Raw genomic sequence first — 20,734 nt, 5'->3', positions numbered from 1 at the left:
ACTATAATGTTTTCTGGCTTCATGTGAATGACCGTCTGATACTCGTATTGGGTATCATATGAATTGTAGTTAGAAATTTTGTTATATCTGCCGCCATGTATATATGTTTTGTATAGGACCTCATTTGCCATGTTTATGGTATGAGAGAATAAACCGTGTTTGACTTTGACTTTGAATATAATCAACTCCCGCTTGATACCAATTATTCACCTTTCTCGACACACAACTTGTTCACAATACACAATTATTATTTATCGATTAACTTATACAGCACCATTTTTAACCACACGTTCAAAGGCGCTTTACAACGAAATAAACGGATAACTTATTACAGGAAATAGCAATAACAAATAATACACCTTTAAAACATTCAATATACGATATACTTAAAATACGAATAGCAACCAAACACAATGAAATGTGATATTGAACTAGTCGTTAAAACATTAACATATATGAAATTAAAAGGACTTCCCGGGATTTAGCCATCCCCCTCGTCCGACTTCCACACCCCCCTCCACCCACCAACAACTTTGGCATACAGGACGACCAAAATGAAGTATTAAATATCGGCGTACACACCCTCGCATACTTTTTTGTATACGGTAAGGTACGACCCTACCCTCCCTTACCTCTACAATTTGAAATGAGATATGTGAAAGTAGTATTTGAGACTTCTTCGTAGCCACCACCCCCTCCTCCGACTCCCCCACCACCCTCAAACCAACCTCAACCACGACATACAACCCACTTAAACACAATACAGTTTTAAACCATACTGCATACTCTTGTGTATGTACTTAGAAATATGAATGGGGTTACCGGGGTTTAATCACTCCCTGCCCCACCCCAACTACTCCGACTCCCCCACCCCTCTCCAACCACCAAGATATACAGCATACAACCCACTAAAACACAATGCAGTTTTGAAGGAACGGCGTAAGAACCTCCTCGCATACTCTTCTTTTGTACGAACTTTTGAAAATGAAAGGGGGTCCCGGGTTTTAGTCACCACGACCCCCATCCCCACCCTCCCCAGGCTTCCCCACCCCTCTCCAACCTCCAACAATTACGGCATACAACATTCGAACACAATAAAGTAGTAAATCCGGGCGTATTAAAGAAAACGCTATATACCTCAGAGAATGGAAGGGATTTTCGGTATTTACGGGGATTTTCGGGTTTTCGGTAATTCCACCGACCGTCAAACAGGCAGTACATTTTTTATTCGCACAATCCTCATGGTGTAAAGTGATCAATATAAACAAAATCAGTAGAGTTATGGCTTTCATGGACGTAATGAGATGATGGCTTTTTTTGCCAAAATCCTGAAAATGCGTCACTCCGTCAGACATTGTCATGATTGTGTGACAGACAAGATATTTTTTACTTCTGTTCATTCAAAAAAACTTACAATGTATTCTCGGACGGCATTGTGGAATTTCTGTAATTCCTCATCATCTTCTGTCTGGTCATCTATCATTTTTCATTTCGAAACGTAAATATTAGAAGAAATGGGCAGCAAATTCGTTGTTGACATTTTGAAGAGAACAGATTTTTACTGAACGAAAAGTAATACAGTATAAACTAAAAGTCGGTCACCGACCTGACAATCACATTAAAGAATAAATAAGCGGTCAGCATTTCATCATCTCTGAAATTAATTATGGAAACTGACTGCATTTCAATAAAACATATCATTGCACGATAAACACGCAGTATATATATATGCTAATACTATTTTTTTTCATACATATAGCTGGGCATTGACTTATTTGGATAGGTTGAATGGTCTTCTTTTAGACCAATACACCAATAAAACGCATGTATATTTTTTAATAAAATTTAATCATTCGTTGTTTTCGTTCAAGATCTTGGTATTTTAACATGTGATAAAATAAAAAAGGTGTTTTTATTATAATACAGTGCTGGTGTTTTTTGTACCAAAGCGATTAGTGATATTTTATAATTAAATATATCTGCATGGTGTATCTGCAAGATCGTATACGTATACATAAAACAACTGAAATGGTTGGAATTTTAAATTCATTAAGTATATTTTAGACAATGCATAAAAGACAAATATTCCTATACCAGCATGCACTACCAAGGAGTGAAGCACGAGCAAACTGACAGAGCCGGCTAACATCGAGCAATCATGCGAATACGAAATATAATGACCTTTAGCACCGGGCACCGAAAACAGCTTTCGTGGGACAACTTACTTGACCTCATCGATCATTACCTTGTTATGGGTCCCAGACCTTAAGGTGATAACAACTGACCGTGCAAAGAAAATCGATTTCTTCAATCAACCGTGACCCCACAACACGTACATGAGTCACGTTTGAATCTATAGGTTATGTCGTACCTATTCCGGCCGGACTTCATTGCCAAATACTAATTAATATCATTTTATTTTATTTTTTGATTTTGCTTCTTGTGTAATTCAAAGAGGACTAATTAAAGCGACACACAAACATGCACGCCAGAACATTACGGACAATGAACATTACGTCCCAAACATAATGGACCGTATTTTGGGACATTTAATACAGACCATCTATAGGAACATAACCGACTATATTTTTAACATTATGGACCATCGGATCTTTATTCCGGTAGACGTCATTTCGTTGATTTTTACGCCTTATATAAATATCAATATTTGATCGTTCATTATTTTTAATTATTGAATAGAGGCATCTTTGTTTACATCTAAATACATGTTTTAACATTGATTCTAGTATTTCTTTTAGGGATTGGTGAAACAATATGGCAAATTGTAGTTTTCGGAACTCGATCTTGTTTTATAAAATACATAATTTCGATAAATTATAGCTGTCCTAAATGAACTTGTCAACATTGGTTTAGCTATTTATTTGGGGTTCGTTCTAGTTGTTGGTATTCATCATTTATTCGTAGCATACAAACCCATTAGGAATAGAAAATATGCAAATTTAGTTGTTTAAAATCCATACACTGGGAGTAATATTTGTTACAGATAGATTTATTTCAGTAAGGAATGCACATACATGGACAATTGAAATAAACAATCATGGCCCCAATCATGGAGCAGGGAAATTTATTAGACTCTAAATACGGTCCAAGCAATCGTAACAACCCGGCCATCTCCGGCTAGCTTCGGGATAACTTCGTACTTGTTGAATAATGGCCGAGGTTTCCCGATTGCGATCGAAGTTGTTTCATCCATAAAAAATGTATATTTGGAAACGTTGATACATCCCCGGCGGTCGTCACACCAGGCCTGTCAAAATCCTGGTGGCAGTGGTCTCATCAGGCCTGTAAAAACGCCTGTCGGGAATTACCTACTGTATAAATTGTTCTAAATGCTCACTACTTTATGTGATTGTTTTTTTGTTAGGTGCAAAATTCAACTTTGGGAAAATATAAAATGGTTTTCGGTACTCGATCTTGTTAACAGAGGCCGTTCATTCTTAAGCAAAAATTATCTATTAGCTGGGTCATATCAAAACATATTATATGTAAGAGTTGTTGTCGTTGTTTTGTATGCTAAATCTTGCCTTGGTAGCACTTTTTAAGTAACTGAGGTCTTGGTATAACATCCTTATCACAATTGATACATGTACCGGAAGCCGGGCTTTACGCTTAACCCACACTCTTGATCATTTTTGCTACGGACTTCGCAGTGAACAGACCGTCGCTGATTTTGTCTTTAATATCATGAATGAAAACTTTGCTCGATTAATTGTAAGTATATTTAAAAGCGAAAAAACGTTATTTAATTACCTTAATTGTTTTCGTGTCGTAAACAATGTCGACTAAGACGATACTAACGAAAATCTTGATGTTTCGTAATCGTAGTTGTATTAAGTTCGGACATAGATATTTCGGATAATTGCATTTGCAGTGAAGTCACATATCTGATTCTGCAGATTCTTTTATTGTAAAAATATTTTGATACAAATGTTTTAAAATCATTTTGAAGGTTTTCACTGCAATTTGCATTGGATCATCTTATACACATACATGTACAGTAATTAATGGTGAGACCGATGACGACACATCATGCAATGTTAATTGTTAATTGGATATTTAAGTTTAGTCAATTTATTATTCAAGTTGGGGCAAAATTCAGCAAAGTACAACAAATATTATAAAATATTCTTTGGTGCCAAGAAACTGGTAGTATTTAAATTTTTCTGTAATGGTAAAATTATATGATTAGTTTACTTTTTAGCTCAACTATTCGAAGAATAGGTGGGCTATACTACCCGCCCCGGCGTTGGTGTCGCCGTCCGGTTAAAGTTTTAGTGCAAGTTGGGATTTTCACTTATTAGTCCAATACCCTTCATTTAATTGACTTAATACTTCACATAGTTGTTCAGGGCCATCACATGATGAGGTTAGATAACTCCATATTATTCTTTACACAGATTATGGCCCATGATTGACTATGGAACTTAGGTTAAAGTTTTACGGCAGGTTGGGATATTTATTAATAACTTCTATACCCTTTGTTCAATTGACTTAATACTTCACACAGTTGTTTATGAACATCACACAATGAGGTTACATAACCCCATATTATCCTTAATACAAGTTATGGCCCCTGATTGACTTAGGTTGAAGTTTTAGGGCAAGTTGGGATTTTCACTTAAAACTCCAATTCCATTCATTCAATTGACTTAATACTTCACACAGTTGTTCAGAGCCATCACATAATGAGGTTAGATAACTCCATATTATCTTTTATACAAATTATGGCCCCTGATTGACTATGGAACTTAGGTTAAAGTTTTAGGGCAGGTTGGGATATTTATTAATTACATCTATACCCTATATTCAATTGACTTAATACTTCACACAATTGTTCAGGACCATCACCCAATGAGGTTACATAACTCCATATCCTTGATACAAGTTATGGCCCCTGATTGACTTAGTTTATAGTTTTAGGCAAGTAAAAGTTAAGGGCAAGTTGGGATTTTAATAAAAAAACTTCTATACCATTCATTCAATGCACTTAATAAAATTCAAAATTATTTACATCCATCTTACAACAAGAAACATAACACCATTTTACCCGAAATACAAATTATGGCCCTTGATTTTCTTTTTTTTTCTTTTGAAAGGCATATTTGTATATTCTTAACCACATTTTCATAATGGGAAATCAAGTTATTTGAATGACTTGTGTCATTGTTCGGGCGGGTTGGTGGGAGGGCAGCATCAAAGTCACCTTATGTATCAAATAAGTTTAGTTGGGTTTGACATAAAGAGACCAAACTTGGTAATATTACATCATTATTGTATTCACTTCTAAGTCAAAGCGGCATAGTCGAGCGCGCTGTCTTACGACGGCTCTTGTTATAACGTATTGTAACATGCAACGTGTGAGCCTAACAAGGCCAACAGATCTCTTCAGAGAAAAGCATGCTCAACACTGAAGGGGTCCGCTGGTCTTTATATACAGTAAACTCTCAATTCATAGAGAGCCCGGTCTTTGCTTATTTGCATATTACCAACCAAGTAAACATACATACTATGAAGTCAGAACGTAGACGGAATGTTATACTATGAATGCACATCCTCCGCCTACAGGGGCATGTTACATTATTATGAACGCACATCCGCTGCTTACAGCGGACCCTTACAGTATAACTAGTCTGCTGTTGATGGTGCATGTGTTTATTATCAACTTATATTGTTTTAATGAATCTACAGCTGAAGTTTATAACTATTGAAACAGTCCAAAAAGATGCCAGTCTCTGCTGGAAATCGCTTCCTGCTTCTGTATGGCTCTCAGACGGGGCAGGCTCAGGCCATAGCAGAGGAAATAGCCGAGAGGTCAGCAGCAGAGGGGCTACAGGCTGACATGCACTGTCTCAGCAAAACTGAGAAAAAGGTACCTTTTGCTTTTAGAGTAGGAGTATTGTAACGTGCGAGCCAAACAAACACCAACAGATCCCTTCAGGGAAAAGCATGCTCAACCCTGAAGGGGTCCACTGGTCTTTATATACACTAACTTCTCTATTCTCACATAGCCCGGGCTTTGCTTATTTGCATATTACCAACCAAGTTTACATCCGGTATGAACGTAATTCCGTTTTATACGGAATATGATTATGAACGCACCTCAGCCGCTTTCAGCTGACCGTTTCACTATGAACGCACATCGGCCGCCTACAGCGGACCGTTACAGTATTAATGGAGAGGAATGTTAGGACTGCTCTCAACGTGAAATTCTCAGAGAGAGCACATGTATATTTTACTGATTGCTTGTTGCCTAAATTATTCTATATTGTGTTCTTTTAAGTATGGAGCAATGAATGTGCTGAAACTTGATCAGCAGAGATTAAAATCATGTTGACCAGAGTTGCATAATTATTACAATCTTGAACAAATTATATTTATAGGTACCATAAGTAGTTTCACAAATTCATGACCCCCTCCCCAAAATGACACTTATTTATTTTGACTTACAGTTGTTGTTAATACAGTTTATTCACATTCTTTTTATTTTTCAGTTTAACATCGAGAGGATTAAGTGTGTTGTGATAGTCATCTCCACCACCGGCGATGGGGAACCCCCAGATACAGCCCTCAAGTTTGTACGTCGACTGAAGAAGAAGACACTGAAGGACAACTACCTTTCCGGTCTGAAATACACATTACTGGGTAAACATTTACAAGCAAAAAATTATGAGCCTTGTTGAAAGTATTTTTGATTATAATAAGAATATTGAATGGTTTTCAGTAGAAAACCATTTAAATTAAACTGAAGAACAAACAATCTATGGTACGAGCTGAAAATAAAGAGTATCATTGATTAACAAAATATTTAAGTGATAGACATTTAAAGTCTGAAACTCCAACAAACAAGACGTTAGTGAATAGGCACCCAGAGTCATTGGCAATAACTAATGATAAATGTTAAAGGCTGACAACCCCTTAATATCTTTGTACCACTTGCAAGGATAAAGCTGGCTATTTACTTATATGTAAAATAAATGGCTGGAAGAACACTTCAAAGTTGTTACAGTTTGTGCTTTATTTTGGTTTTCAACTGAAATTGGGACGTTTAAAAGAATATACCAGATATTCAGCTATTTTTCAAGGCCAAAAGATATTGTTTGTAATATTTTTGGTCACATCAAATCCTTTAAAATGGTACCAAAATAACATGGGGTTGCCAGTGGCCAATTGTATAAAACTGGATAACTTCTCCGAAGTTTATCTTTTGGAAAGTTTGCACATGCAAGCAATTCAATGGTCAACAGTCATTATTGCATTATATTGACCAATCAATAAACATTTCGACTAACTTTAACGAAACCAAAGAATAAACCATTTTTTTGCCTGCTCACATAATTGAGTATGGGAAACCAATTAAAGTCATCAGTCTTATCACACCTTATATGAATTTTCTCCCAAGGTCTTGGAGATTCAAACTACACCAACTTCTGTAACTGTGGGAAGACGTTGGACCAGCGTTTACAAGAGCTGGGAGCCGGTCACTTGTACTCGCCTGGGTTTGCTGATGATGCTGTCGGGTGAGTTCACTGAACAGTGGATTATTTAACAGTTAAAAGGAGAAAGTGTCTGTGTGTGTGGCGTTTTTGAGTAGGATTTGTTATTGGTACCAGGTGATATATATATAACAGCACATAACTTTTGCGAAGAGATGGTTGAATTATTGTAGTTTGGCTTTATTATAATGTCACAGATGTACATTTTACCAATCACAGATAAATATTGTTTGAGATTATTTGTTTAAAGTGCAAAGAATATAAGTACATGTATCATCCATGGCCGAATGTGTGAGATAGGTGCATCCCATCCTGAGCGTAGGCTGTTTTGCGAAAACAAGGTTACACCCGCGGCTATGGTAGATTCTTTTTCTCCCACCTTATATACCAGTTAAACTATATAAATTTAAAATTTATTCACTGGTACTCTTTTATGCATAGTGAAAACAATTTGTGTATAGATATATGATAATTCGTGGTTGTCATGGATATGTGCACATTGATTCAGATTATGTAAATAGTCGAATCGTTCTTTAAATAGTTCTATTGAGAGTGCAGCATAATTTCTTGAATGCAGCGTGAAAACCTTTTTTGGGTGCCATTTGAAGTGAGAAATAATTAATTTAGATTTAAAATATTGCCACAAGACCAGGTTTCGATGATGCTACAGACGACTGTCTGCAGCAAGGGAGGTAATTGTGTGATGACAATTAAAAAGAAGTTCCATACGGGTACTTGTTTTATCTTTGCCCCTGGGCAAGATAAGGATTTACAGTATGGCCAATTTTTTATGCCCCCGAAGGTGGGCATATTAAAATCGCACCGTCCGTCCGTCCGGCTCTGTAACTTTCCCTTGTATGGACAGATTTTAAAATAACTTGCCACATGTGTTCCACATACCAAGACGACGTGTAGCGTGCAAGACTCGTGTCCCTACCTCAAAGGTCAAGGTCACACTTAGTGTTTATTCACAATGGAGTGCTGCATATAAGGACATAGAGCATAGGTTGTCGTGTCCGGGCTGTAACTTTCTCTTGTATGGACAGATTTTAAAATAACTTGCCACATGTGTACCACATACCAAGACGACGTGTCGCGTGCAAGACTCGTGTCCCTACCTCAAAGGTCAAGGTCACACTTAGTGTTTATTCACAATGGAGTGCTGCATATAAGGACATAGAGTACAGGTTGTCGTGTCCGGGCTGTAACTTTCCCTTGTATGGACAGATTTTAAAATAACTTGCCACATGTGTACCACATACCAAGACGACGTGTCGCGTGCAAGACCCGTGTCCCTACCTCAAAGGTCAAGGTCACACTTAGTGTTTATTCACAATGGAGTGCTGCATATAAGGACATAGAGTACAGGTTGTCGTGTCCGGGCTGTAACTTTCCCTTGTATGGACAGATTTTAAAATAACTTGCCACATGTGTTCCACATACCAAGACGACGTGTCGCGTGCAAGACTCGTGTCCCTACCTCAAAGGTCAAGGTCACACTTAGTGTTTATTCACAATGGAGTGCTGCATATAAGGACATAGAGTATAGGTTGTCGTGTCAGGGCTGTAACTTTCTCTTGTATGGACAGATTTTAAAATAACTTGCCACATGTGTTCCACATACCAAGACGATGTGTCGTGTGCAAGACCCGTGTCCCTACCTCAAAGGTCAAGGTCACACTTAGTGTTTATTTACAATGGAGTGCTGCATATAAGGACATAGAGTATAGGTTGTCGTGTCCGGGCTGTAACTTTCCCTTGTATGGACAGATTTTAAAATAACTTGCCACATGTGTTCCACATACCAAGACGACGTGTCGCGTGCAAAACCCGTGTCCCTACCTCAAAGGTCAAGGTCACACTTAGAGTTTATTTACAATGGAGTGCTGCATATAACGACATAGAGTATAGGTTGTCGTGTCCGGGCTGTAACTTTCCCTTGTATGGACAGATTTTAAAATAACTTGCCACATGTGTTCCACATACCAAGACGACGCGTCGCCTGCAAGACCTGTGTCCCTACCTCAAAGGTCAAGGTCACACTTAGGTGTTTATTCACAATGGAGTGCTGCATATAAGGACATAGAGTATAGGTTGTCGTGTCCGGGCTGTAACTTTCTCTTGTATGGACAGATTTTAAAAAAACTTGCCACATGTGTTCCACATACCAAGACGACGTGTCGTGTGCAAGACCCGTGTCCCTGCCTCAAAGGTCAAGGTCACACATAGTGTTTATTCACAATGGAGTGCTGCATATAAGGACATAGAGTATAGGTTGTCGTGTCCGGGCTGTAACTTTCCCTTGTATGGACAGATTTTAAAAAAACTTGACACATGTGTTCTACATACCAAGACGACGTGTCACGTGCAAGACCCGTGTCCCTACCTCAAAGGTCAAGGTCACACTTAGTGTTTATTCACAATGGAGTGCTGCATATAAGGACATAGAGTATAGGTTGTCGTGTCAGGGCTGTTACTTTCCCTTGTATGGACAGATTTTAAAATCACTTGCTACATGTGTTCCACATATGAAGACAACGTGTCGTGTGCAAGACCCATGTCCCTACCTCTAAAGTGAAAGATACACTAAGTGTTTATTCACAAGGGAATTCTGAATATAAGGACATAACAGTGTAGGTTGTCAAGTATGGGTGGTATTTTTTTATGTTCAGAGGCAATTTAAAATAACTTGCCATATGTATTTGACACGTAAGGCAAGATCAACTTTTCATGTACTGACCTTGTTCGTAGGTCACATTCGGGGGCATTCGTCACATACTGTGACAGCTCTTGTTAGATCTACTTATCTGAGATGGGAGAAATAATGTACAAGCTTTCTGGCTTATGTACAATGTGTGTGTACATTATTCTCTATTTTATTACAAAGAATTGACACAAACATCTTTTTCAACTGGTCACCCACAAATTCTTCCCAAAGAAACATTCTCACGTTGAGATCTTTGAAATAAATGATTTAATTAAAAAAATTGATTTTATTTTCAGATTGGAGGTAGTTGTAGAACCATGGATAGAGGGATTATTTCCAGCCTTGAGAACGTTCTTGAACCTGCCAGATCCCAAAGGGGATGGAGGAGGGGGAGGGAAGAAAGTAGGGTTGAACCAGGATCATGAAAAAACATTGGATGGGGAAGGAAGGAATACAGTAAATGGGGTTGGGGAGACAGGGTTCAGCACAGAAAAAGCAAAAACAATACACAGGGAAGGGGAGACTGGGGTGAGCCCAGAAAAAGCAAAAACTGTAAATGGGGAAGGTGAGACTGGACTGAGCCCGGAAGTAGCAAAACTAGTGAATGGGGAGAGCAATTTTGTTGAAACTAATATCACTACCGATGAAAGTGCAAATTGTAGTTGTGCTGACAATGTTACAAAACACAGTAATTCAGATCAAAACAGTGTAAATGTGACTTTTGGGGGATCAAGTGGAAGTGACAGTCAGACAGACAAGACTGATCATGAAATAAGCTTAAGCTGTGATATTCCAAACTCAGACCCAAAAGCTTCAGGTGATACAGAAAAAAAAGAAAATGGGACGCAAAATGTAAAAGTTGATGACAAACCTGCTGGGGACAGTTCTGTGCAACATTTGAATGATAGCAAAAACGCAAATTGTAGTAGCCAATTCACTCAGACCAAAGAAACATGTACTGGTAGTGGGGGAGATAATCTATCTAGTGGAGTTCGACTTTCGGTACCTCCATTGTCGGAGAGTACTTTGACAGTTCCTGCTCTACCCGCTGAGTATCTGAAGGTCGAGTTTCTACCAGAACAAACCTGTGTAAGAATGGGATAGTTGTGATAGGAAATTTTTTAATGAACAAGCCCGATTTCTTACACCAGTACAGTCATGGTTTCAACATTTTTCAAAAAGTTGATTAAGGGTAATACTCTTGTTTTTCAAAACAAATTCAAAAGAATTCTTTGCAAAAGTCCCAAAGTAACAGAAAAAGGTGCTAATTTACATAAATACCCAATTAAAATCATAGAAAACCGCAAATCATAGAAAACCGTAATTATTTTAAAAATCAGTAAGTAACAAAGCACATAAGGCCTCCTAATCATCCTACCAGAAAGGCGAAGGGGATATAGTAATGGTAGACATGTTTGTGTATGTGTTTGTGTGCATCCGGTTTTGTTACTTTATGTAACAGATCATGGATCCGTTTGAGAAGTGCATTTTTTTCGGACTCCACAAACTTGAACCAGCCCAGCTGCACTCATACCCTGTGACATCAATTACGCAAATCATTTCTTAAATATACTCTTATATAAAGCATAAGACATAAAGAAAATGATAATGTCATTTAAAAATCATGGTTTTTGTAATTCCACAGGATGTTGAGCAAATACCGCTCCAGAATGGATGTGCCATGCCCTCAGCTGCCTCTCCTGTTACCATGGCAACAGTGGTGTCAATAAACCAGCTGACACACCCCACTGCTGTGAAGAAAACTCTTGCTGTGGAACTTGATATCTCTGTTAGTTATATCTTTGTTTACTTAACTTTTAGTTTCTTCTAAGTCTCCTGCAAAAAGTGAATTATGGAGTAAAAGTGTTTTATTCTGGGCAAGTGCCTTATTCTAGACAGTGCCTATATAATCAGACAAAGAAAATGAAAAGAAATAACACAGCAACATTTATTATTTATTTTATTACAATTTGTCTGACACTAGAACCAATGAAGTATATTCAAAATACTATCAATTTGATAGATATATAAAAATAAATCTTACCAGTTAATAAATCAATACACCAGCAGTGTATGTAAATATATACATTTGTAAGTTTAGATCAGTATGATATTTAGGAATAATGTATGTTTATATGATAATGAAGTGAAAAAAAAACGTTTTAAGGTAAGGTAAGACAATATAAATGGATGTTTACAACAACAACTCATGTGTTTGTGGTGTGTAGTGAGATAAAATAGGGAAAATCCACGTATTGAAATTGTTTGAATATTAAGGCACTCTGCGGCGTTAAAATGACAGGTGTTGCTTGGCAACTTTCTTGGTTAAGCAGAACTTTATAACTTTTCAAACTTTGAGAAAATGCGACTAAGGAATCAAGATAATTTGGTAGAAATGCCCTTCTTGTAAACAATGAACATACGTAACATTGGTATTTAAAAAATAATCTAAAAAGTGACCAGAATTGGGCATTTGCCAAATAAAAATATATGGAATGAAGTTAAGTTACAAAGAACATAAATTTTATTACACTTCCGTGAACAGTGAGTCATTGGGCAGATTGTTCAGAACCTTGTTAAAGTTAATGACTATGTTGATAAAATTGTTGTTAATTTTAAAGCTTTTCTGCTGTGTACCGGTAAGTTTCATGGACACATTTATGATTTGCAGTTTCCTTAACCAAACTAACAATATCTGTTTTAGCAGTACTCGTTTTATTTAAATATATGAGCCCATAATCAGATATTTCACCTTTAAAAGTTAACAATAATGTCCTAAATCACATAGTTAACTTTAACCAAGTTCTGAACAATGGGGCCATTCAACCTTACTAGACCTTATTAGATGCTGTATCCATTAAAAAGTTACGATTATTTTTACAAAAAATCATTTAATAATATTTTATATGGAAATAAAGAATATTTCATATGTACGTATTGCTTTTTACAGGACAGTGGTATAGAGTACCAGCCAGGAGACGCAATCTCTGTCATCTGCCCAAATGATGCCAAGGAAGTAGACATGCTACTGACAAGGTACAAATTGTTTTGTTATGCAAATAATTGAGTGGCTGCAAAACTCTGGCACACCTGTAAACCTTTTTTAAAAATAATGCAGTTAAGCTTTTAAAGTTGTTTGCAAAAGAAAGCCACAGCAGGAATGTTATTGTCTATACATGTATGCTCTGAAAATAACTTAAAATAATTGTTTAAGCTCTGAGCTCCCGAGACCAGTCCTGAAACCCAAATCAGAGATGTTTGAATGTCATTTTTATGAAATTAAATATTTCCGTCATTAATATAGTTATCTTATTGTAACAAGCACCATTTGTTTTGCATTTTTGAAGATGTTTAAAATAATGTATACTAATGTTTATAAATGTTACTATTAAAAAAATACTCCAACATTCCTAAAAGCGAGGTTTCACAATGTCATTAAAGTGTAAAATAGCAATATATTATAGTTCACTGAGTAAGCAGCACCAAAAGTTAAAGTTAATGGGGTGAAATATATTGCAATCTTACACTGAAGCAAAAAAATATTTCTGTTTATTTCATGTTTATAATTCATGGAAATCAATATTTAATTTATATTCAACTGGAAATCTTGCCATATTTTATTAGCCAAATGACAGCATTGATTCTTCTACCCAGCACTGTGTTGGATTAAGTTAGTGAAGCAGTGAAATTATATTTTAAAGACTCACTGTTTCAAACAGAGAGTTTATTAAGATAATCCACCATTAATTCCAGAAACCGCTGAAAAGCTTTAAATAAAGTGAAATCACTCATAAACCATAAATCACTTTTAAGGTTATAATTATCTTACATTTACAAAATAAGATCAATTCAACAGGTTAGGCCTAGAGGACAAAGCAGACACAACAATGCAGATAACTGTATTGACAGCAACGAAGAAGAGAAATGCCAATGTCCCTAGTCACGTGCCACCTGTCTGTACCCCCAGACATCTACTTATGACTTGCCTTGATATTCGGCAGCCACCAAAGAAGGTACTGATTGTACTGATATGAATCATAGATCAATTATAATAAATATAAATCTGATGCATGTATTTCATATAAAGTATCTGTAGGGCAAGGTTAATTTATATTATCAGAATTTGTAACCCAGAGAGAAACCTTGTCTACAAGAGCTGAGATGCAAACAAGGCTGAGATCCCGTCATCATCCTACACCCTATGTTTTATACAGGGGTTCTAAAGTTCAGGATTAGTAAGTTCATGATTCAGAGATTTGTTTTTTGCATAAACATTTGCATCAAAAACAGTAGGAAGTACTGTGAAATGAATATAAATGACTTTGGAAACAATTTCCAAAGAGGTCAAAACCTTTTGGCATGAATCCCTGTTAATTAAACAGACCCTCAGCTATTTTTCAGGATTTAAAATGACTAGCTGTTAGCACCCATCATAATACTCATTCAAGTACTGTTCCTTTTTCAGGCCCTATTGAGAGTGTTAGTTGATCACACGAAAGACCCTGAGCAGAAACGTCGTCTGCAGGAACTGTGTAGTAAACAAGGAATGGCCCACTACAGCCAGTACATCAGAGAGCCTGAACTTAGCCCTCTTGATATCCTCAACCATTTCCCATCATGCACCCCACCTATCGAGGCTTTGATTGGTCAGTTTTTGCTCAAAAGTGACTTATTATTATTATACATGTATTCTTATTTTGTATACTAAAATACCATACAAAGATAAAAAAAAAGTGAAGGTGTTTGATGAATTGATTATTATGTCAAATTGAAATTTGAAGATATACCAGGTAGATGACAATATGATTTTGTAAATCACCTGCAGCAGGTGAGAGTGGTCTATGTTGAATTACCTCTCACCCAAGTCGGTTCGATCTGCACCAGAGAATGTTCTTAATGCATCTCAAAAATTTAACAGAACTGTTTTCTGCCCTGGAAAACAACTTAAAAGGGATTTAAGCGGCTTTGAGCTGTCTTCACATTCAAGCTAAAGTGAATTAGTTTACAGTATAACCATCTGCTATTTGTGCCTGGATGCAACCCTTTTTAGTCAGTATTAAGCATTTTCTTAATACTTAATACTGACTAAAAAGGGTTGCATGACCTCTTATGAAAACGATGAAACCTCTATGTTAATTTATATTATCTGAATAAATAGGGTCAAAGCAAAGAAATGGTCCCCATTTGTAGTTTATTTATGATTATTTTGTTTTTCTTATTTAGAGCATCTTCCAAGGCTACAACCCAGACCATATTCAGTGTGTACATCTCAACGTACAACCCATAGCAGTCTGCAATTTGTATTCAACATTGTTGAGATATCTGCCAAGCAGGGCCGCACCTACCAGAGAAGGGGAGTGTGCACAGGATGGCTGGATTCACTCCGGCCACAGGGAAGGATACAGACAGCAGGGTCAGGGGACAGTAAACTCAGTGTATCGAAGGTGGACGATGGTGATCTACTTGAAAAATTGGAAGCACTAAAAATAAATCATATAAAGGTTTGTTTTTATCTTTGATACATTTGTCCACAGAATATTTTATTTAGTTTGATTCATGCTTATACTGTTACAAAATTGATTCAATACATAATAGTTTTTTAAATGCATCTTAATTAATTAACATATCTTGTGAGATGTATAAAGATTGGTTATAAAGGAGAAGCAAAGGTGAATTTTGCTAAATGTTTTCCTCTGCTTTCTTGACAGACTTGTAGCTGGAAAAATTTGAAAACCAATTATGCAAACATCTCAACATTTATGCTTTCAGGTACCAATATTCACAAGAACCAATCAGCACTTTCGTCTGCCTGATGATGACACAGTGCCCTTGATTCTGATTGGTCCAGGGACTGGAGTGGCACCATTCATTGGCTACCTGGAAGAAAGGGCATGGCAAAGGCATAACCAATCAGAGGTCCAGTATGGGGATATCTATTTATTCTCTGGCTGCAGGCATAAAGACAGAGATTATCTGTTTAGGTAAGCAAATGATTTATATATTATAATATTTAATAGGAATTATTGATCATTCTGTAAATTAACATGAAAATCAAAAGCATCTTTCAAGTCAATGATATATCTGTATATGCTTACAGAGAACAGCTAGAAGATTTTGAGTCGAGCTCGGTCCTGACAAAGCTTTGTGTGAGTTTCTCTCGTGATATTGGACAGCCAGAGGGATCACCTCGCTACGTACAGGATAATATTCGGGCCCATGATGCTGACTTAGTTAGCCTTATAGAGGGGTCGGGGGCATGTATCTGTGTTTGTGGGGATGCCACAAACATGGCCAAGGATGTGAACAAAGCATTTGTAGACATCATAGCCAAGGAGAAAGGTAAGAATGATTGTAAAGGTTTCAATTATAATCAAGTATGCAGAAAATAACTGAGGTTTGTTAACAGCTACAGAATCTTTGGATTACATGACCTTATCCTGATTTAATCATTTTGAAAGCACTTGCACTATTCCGCCTAACAAAGAGCCATTTGTACCAAACATTAAGAAAATAATATTGATTTCCTTTTTAAACAACTATTTTGCCAGGGCCCCAGTTTATGCCACATTAATGGCTTAGTAACACAAAAAAAGAAAACGTATAAATGTATCAATATTTGGCAAGTATTGTTAAATATGTTTTGATGGCAAAATGTATTGGAACATTTTTTTTTATAATGTTTAGGTATTACTGAGGAAGAGGCAGGAAATCTTGTGATGAAACTGAGGTTGGATAGGCGGTACAGGGAGGACGTCTGGACATAACAGCCAATCAGAAGAGGGGATGAGAGTGAGGCAGCTAATCAGAATCAAGGAAAGACAGAGGACAATCAAACAGTGAAGATGACATCCAGACAACTGCCCGCCATGACAGTGAACAACCTTTCCCAGTGTGATTTTTCCTATGTAGAAATGATAATTATAAACTTTTATAGAACAACTTGGAACCTTTGTTTGCTTAACTGATCATGAGTTGATGAGAATGCAAGTGCAATACTACATTGGCACTAGACTCTGGTTGAAACTTAGCTGAAACCTTATGAGATTACAATTGATCTCAAATTGTTTCTTTAATACATGTTTTACTTTTTTGCCAGCAGTTGAAAAGTGAGGCATTAGGTATGATCAGGTTTAAACTGCTGGAACAGTAGCCAAATACTCCCTGATTGACCGATTTACAATACGCTAAAAAAGTCAATGTCACTTTGATGTTACAAATGGACGAAGTGTGGGAATTTTAGGCAACCACTTCGTCCAAGTCACCGACTGCGAGAGCCCTTGGGTTTTGAGCTCTACTGGCCAAAGGCCAAAAGAGCTTATGCGATGGTAATGTGTACGTAGTATGTGTGTCCGTGCGTCTGCAAACAATTTTTTGTTAACTCGATACAGTCTTCAGTTTTGATTGTATCTCGATGAAACTTGTACAGTATTTAGATATCCATTAGAGCTCGGTTCCTTTCAAAAACCAGCCATATCCGCCCATGCATGCCTAGATTATGGGCATTGAAAGTTTTAAAAAATTCTATTTTTAGCCAAGTTTACATGTACATGTAAAGTCAAGTCTAGGATTAAGGGAGACAACTTGCTTTTTGGTTCTGCAGTTGATTTTGTGAATAACACTGCCTTGTTCTTGTTGAAAGCCCAAAGGCCATTTTTTAGCTCTAAGTGTCTGTAGTTCGCACATTCATCTAACAAATTGGTTGTGAATGTTTGTTCAAATTATGCACCTGGGGTCATTACTTGCCACGCCCAGGGTTCACAGGTTTGGTAAACTTAAATTGGGAAATGTTTGAAAATCTTTTTGTGTGTTTGCGCATCCATCTCAGCACACTTGCTTGCGAATGTTTGTTTAAATTATGCCCCTGGGGTCATTACTCCCCCAGGGTTCACAGGTTTGGTATACTTAAATTGGGAATGTTTGAAAATCTTTTTGTCGGAACCAGCTATGCAGACATTTGCTCTTTTGAATAAGGCACAATTTAATGGTCTGCTACCATGGTTGTTCAAATTATGACCCTGGGGTCAAAACTGGCATTGCCCGGTGGTCACAAGTTTTCTAGAGACTTATTTAAGAACTTTTTCAAAATCTTCTTGTTTTTAACCACAAGGCTCATACCTTTGATATTTGTTGTGGAGCATCATATGATGACTGTCAAGCAAAACAGTTGAAAATATGCCCCTTTTGACCTTTTTTATGTTCAAAGCTACAGCAATGATATTTAGACCATGTCTACAGTTCTGCAAATGAACATCAATGTTGTCCTAAGATGTCCTTGACTTTGACCTTTTGACCAACTTTTATTTTTAAAACTACAGAAATTTTGACCATGAGTACAGTTTTGAAAGCATTTTTTTTGTCAGATGACCTTTACTTGGCACATATTAAAATAGTTCATGCAACTAATCTGCTTACAATACTTTCTGTCCTCAGATGTTGAACGTGCAACGTTTTCAGGTAACCCAAACACAAAACGTGAACTATATGTCTGTTGCCTTATACCCATACATACATGCTCTGGATTAAAAATGACCACAAGAGCCATGCCAGTAGAGCATAGGCCATTATGGGCCTCTTGTTGATGTCTAATTATGTTGTTTTTGGATGCCTGATGACCCCATAAAAGGCTGGTTTCATTTGAAGAGCTAGCAATTTGAGCAGAAAAAAAATGAAAAGAAAATTATATTGCAAAATTATTTCAAACAAGCTCTTTTGGCTTTGAAACAATGCAAAACACAGATAATTTCAATCCATTTCAGTGTTAATAATAAAAAATATATGTAATTTTTTTCTATAGTGATTTTTTAGGCATTATATTTTAAAATGAGTAATCAGTGGGCAATACCCTTTCAAATTATAATCTAGCTAAGCCAACCGGCATCAAAATATGAAATTGCCTCTTATGAAATGATGAAATTATTCGTATATTTTAATAACAACATTCAAGCATTTAAAGAATCATTGGGAATATGAAATTGGTTTTAGTCAAGTTGTATTCTCTGGCGAATGATTATAAAATGAATGGTTATAAAATGAGACGACACCTTTTCATTTTGCATTTCTTCATCCATTTGTCTGTGTTATTGTTATTGCTTCAACTTTTAACGGTTGTTGTTTCTTGTTTTATTGGTGTAAAAGAAATTATGTTTTTGATTTTAAGTTATAAAAATGTATCAAATCAGTATTACTTGTTTTGTTGTATAAGCAATATCTTGTTTTAAGTTAACCAATGTTAAGATTCTTAATAATCATATTATTTTAAATGATATGATTTAGAAATTCGGCATTGTCTCACTTGTAATGATATTCGTTTTTTTAAAATCAATGCATACACATGTATAACAAACATAAAATATGAGTGATAAACCTACATACCATATAATGCATTCATGGAAAATATTAATTACTGATAACAAGTTTGTAACGTGTATTTAGCTGAAGACGCCCAAAAATTAAAAGACTGTTGGTCCTAAAAGATTTACAATGATCAACTATCCTCTCATAAGGTAGAAATACAGTGTTTTCTGCACCTTTTTTCAGAACACTTTCTTGTAAATTGCTTTATCCTTTATGAAATACCAAACTTACAATAGTTAAAGATTTTTAAGACACGCGTGCTATCCAATTTCTATATAACAATAAGTTAAGACCAAAAAAATAAAACCATATCGAATAGTCAGAGCTGTGGGACCACTCTAGATATCATTCATCGTAGGGCCAGCGGCATTTGGAGTTCAAAATTACTCATTGGCGAATATCCCACAAAACGGTGGGGGAAAACCTCCCCCTTTGGCATCAAAAATGTTTCAGTCACACTTGGGGGTGTGACGGGGTCAAGCCATAATGCAGCGACTATAGGGCGCGGGCAGACCTTAACAAACTCAACAAGAACAGCAACAACAACACCTTTCTTTCAAATTAAACACGGAATCCTTCATAATAACCATTGATTCTGATATGTTTTCATCCTTTTCGGTAAATTAAAACAATTGAATTGTGGTACTGCATATTTGGGAGTAAAAGTGCATCTTTAACCGTTGGAGAGGAATGCGATGTACATATATGTTCATTGACGTATGTCTAGCCAACTAAGACCCTCCCCCCCCCTCATTGTCGAAGTACCATGTCGTTCTGTCAGTGATCGACGGCAAACGCCAGCTAACTCGAGTGACATTAATGTCGGATAAGCCCCGACGGCATTTTACCGCCCCATACCTGTTGCAGGGATGATAAACTTCCGGATTAATCCGGATTGAAGGCCTCACGGATCGATTTTGAGATTAATGTAAATCCGTTGAGTTTTTTTCTAGGAGGGAGGGGTACAGGGAGCGATGCGAGCTCAGTTCGAACAATATGGGTGCAAAAGGTGAGTTTTCCGGAAGCGTAAAGCCGGTAATTAACGAACCTAATTACGTCTTGGCAATCGAGCTATATGATTGGTTAAGATAGCCTCCGGTGATTACGGAAATTACCGATGGGACCAGAAGACAGTATCCGGATGGTCGCATCCGGATAT

The 20,734-nt window shown here is 36.8% G+C and overlaps 2 protein-coding genes across 4 annotated transcripts in view; one reads left to right on the top strand and one right to left on the bottom strand.

Moving 5' to 3' along the window:
* Positions 1-1,554, bottom strand: part of LOC128236256 (limb region 1 protein homolog) — a 40,944-nt gene extending 39,390 nt beyond the window's left edge. For both annotated transcript variants that reach the window (XM_052951139.1, XM_052951140.1), the window contains exon 1: positions 1,415-1,554. In XM_052951139.1, the coding sequence (XP_052807099.1) occupies positions 1,415-1,483 (69 nt within the window). In that variant the 5' untranslated portion in view covers positions 1,484-1,554. The remainder of the gene's footprint in view (positions 1-1,414) is intronic.
* Positions 1,555-3,665: 2,111 nt separating this feature from the next.
* LOC128236250 (methionine synthase reductase-like) lies at positions 3,666-19,400 on the top strand. 2 transcript variants are annotated; one of them, XM_052951132.1, is made up of 13 exons: positions 3,666-3,732; positions 5,735-5,890; positions 6,513-6,663; positions 7,421-7,538; positions 10,518-11,310; positions 11,867-12,010; positions 13,172-13,257; positions 14,078-14,234; positions 14,687-14,867; positions 15,445-15,722; positions 15,991-16,202; positions 16,319-16,560; positions 16,906-19,400. In XM_052951132.1, exons 1-13 carry the CDS (start codon positions 3,706-3,708, stop codon positions 16,983-16,985), a joined length of 2,625 nt encoding a protein of 874 aa, XP_052807092.1. In that variant the 5' UTR covers positions 3,666-3,705; the 3' UTR covers positions 16,986-19,400. The 2 variants fall into 2 exon arrangements, with proteins under 2 accessions (XP_052807092.1, XP_052807093.1); XM_052951133.1 differs by having other exon boundaries at positions 3,667-3,732; positions 5,710-5,890.
* Positions 19,401-20,734: the final 1,334 nt, after the last annotated feature.

This window comes from Mya arenaria, chromosome 5, assembly GCF_026914265.1.
Source record: "Mya arenaria isolate MELC-2E11 chromosome 5, ASM2691426v1".
Classification (NCBI taxonomy): domain Eukaryota; kingdom Metazoa; phylum Mollusca; class Bivalvia; order Myida; family Myidae; genus Mya; species Mya arenaria.
Note: the sequence above shows the minus strand (reverse complement) of the source record. Positions and strands in the feature narration are given on the sequence as shown.

Excerpts from the sequence above, each read along its gene's own strand:
- LOC128236250 (XM_052951132.1), top strand. The coding sequence starts at position 3,706 with ATGAATGAAAACTTTGCTCGATTAATT. Across the intron at positions 7,539-10,517 it reads TTTGCTGATGATGCTGTCGG|ATTGGAGGTAGTTGTAGAAC; the intron begins GTGAGTTCACTG and ends TTTTATTTTCAG. Across the intron at positions 16,203-16,318 it reads GACAGAGATTATCTGTTTAG|AGAACAGCTAGAAGATTTTG; the intron begins GTAAGCAAATGA and ends ATATGCTTACAG.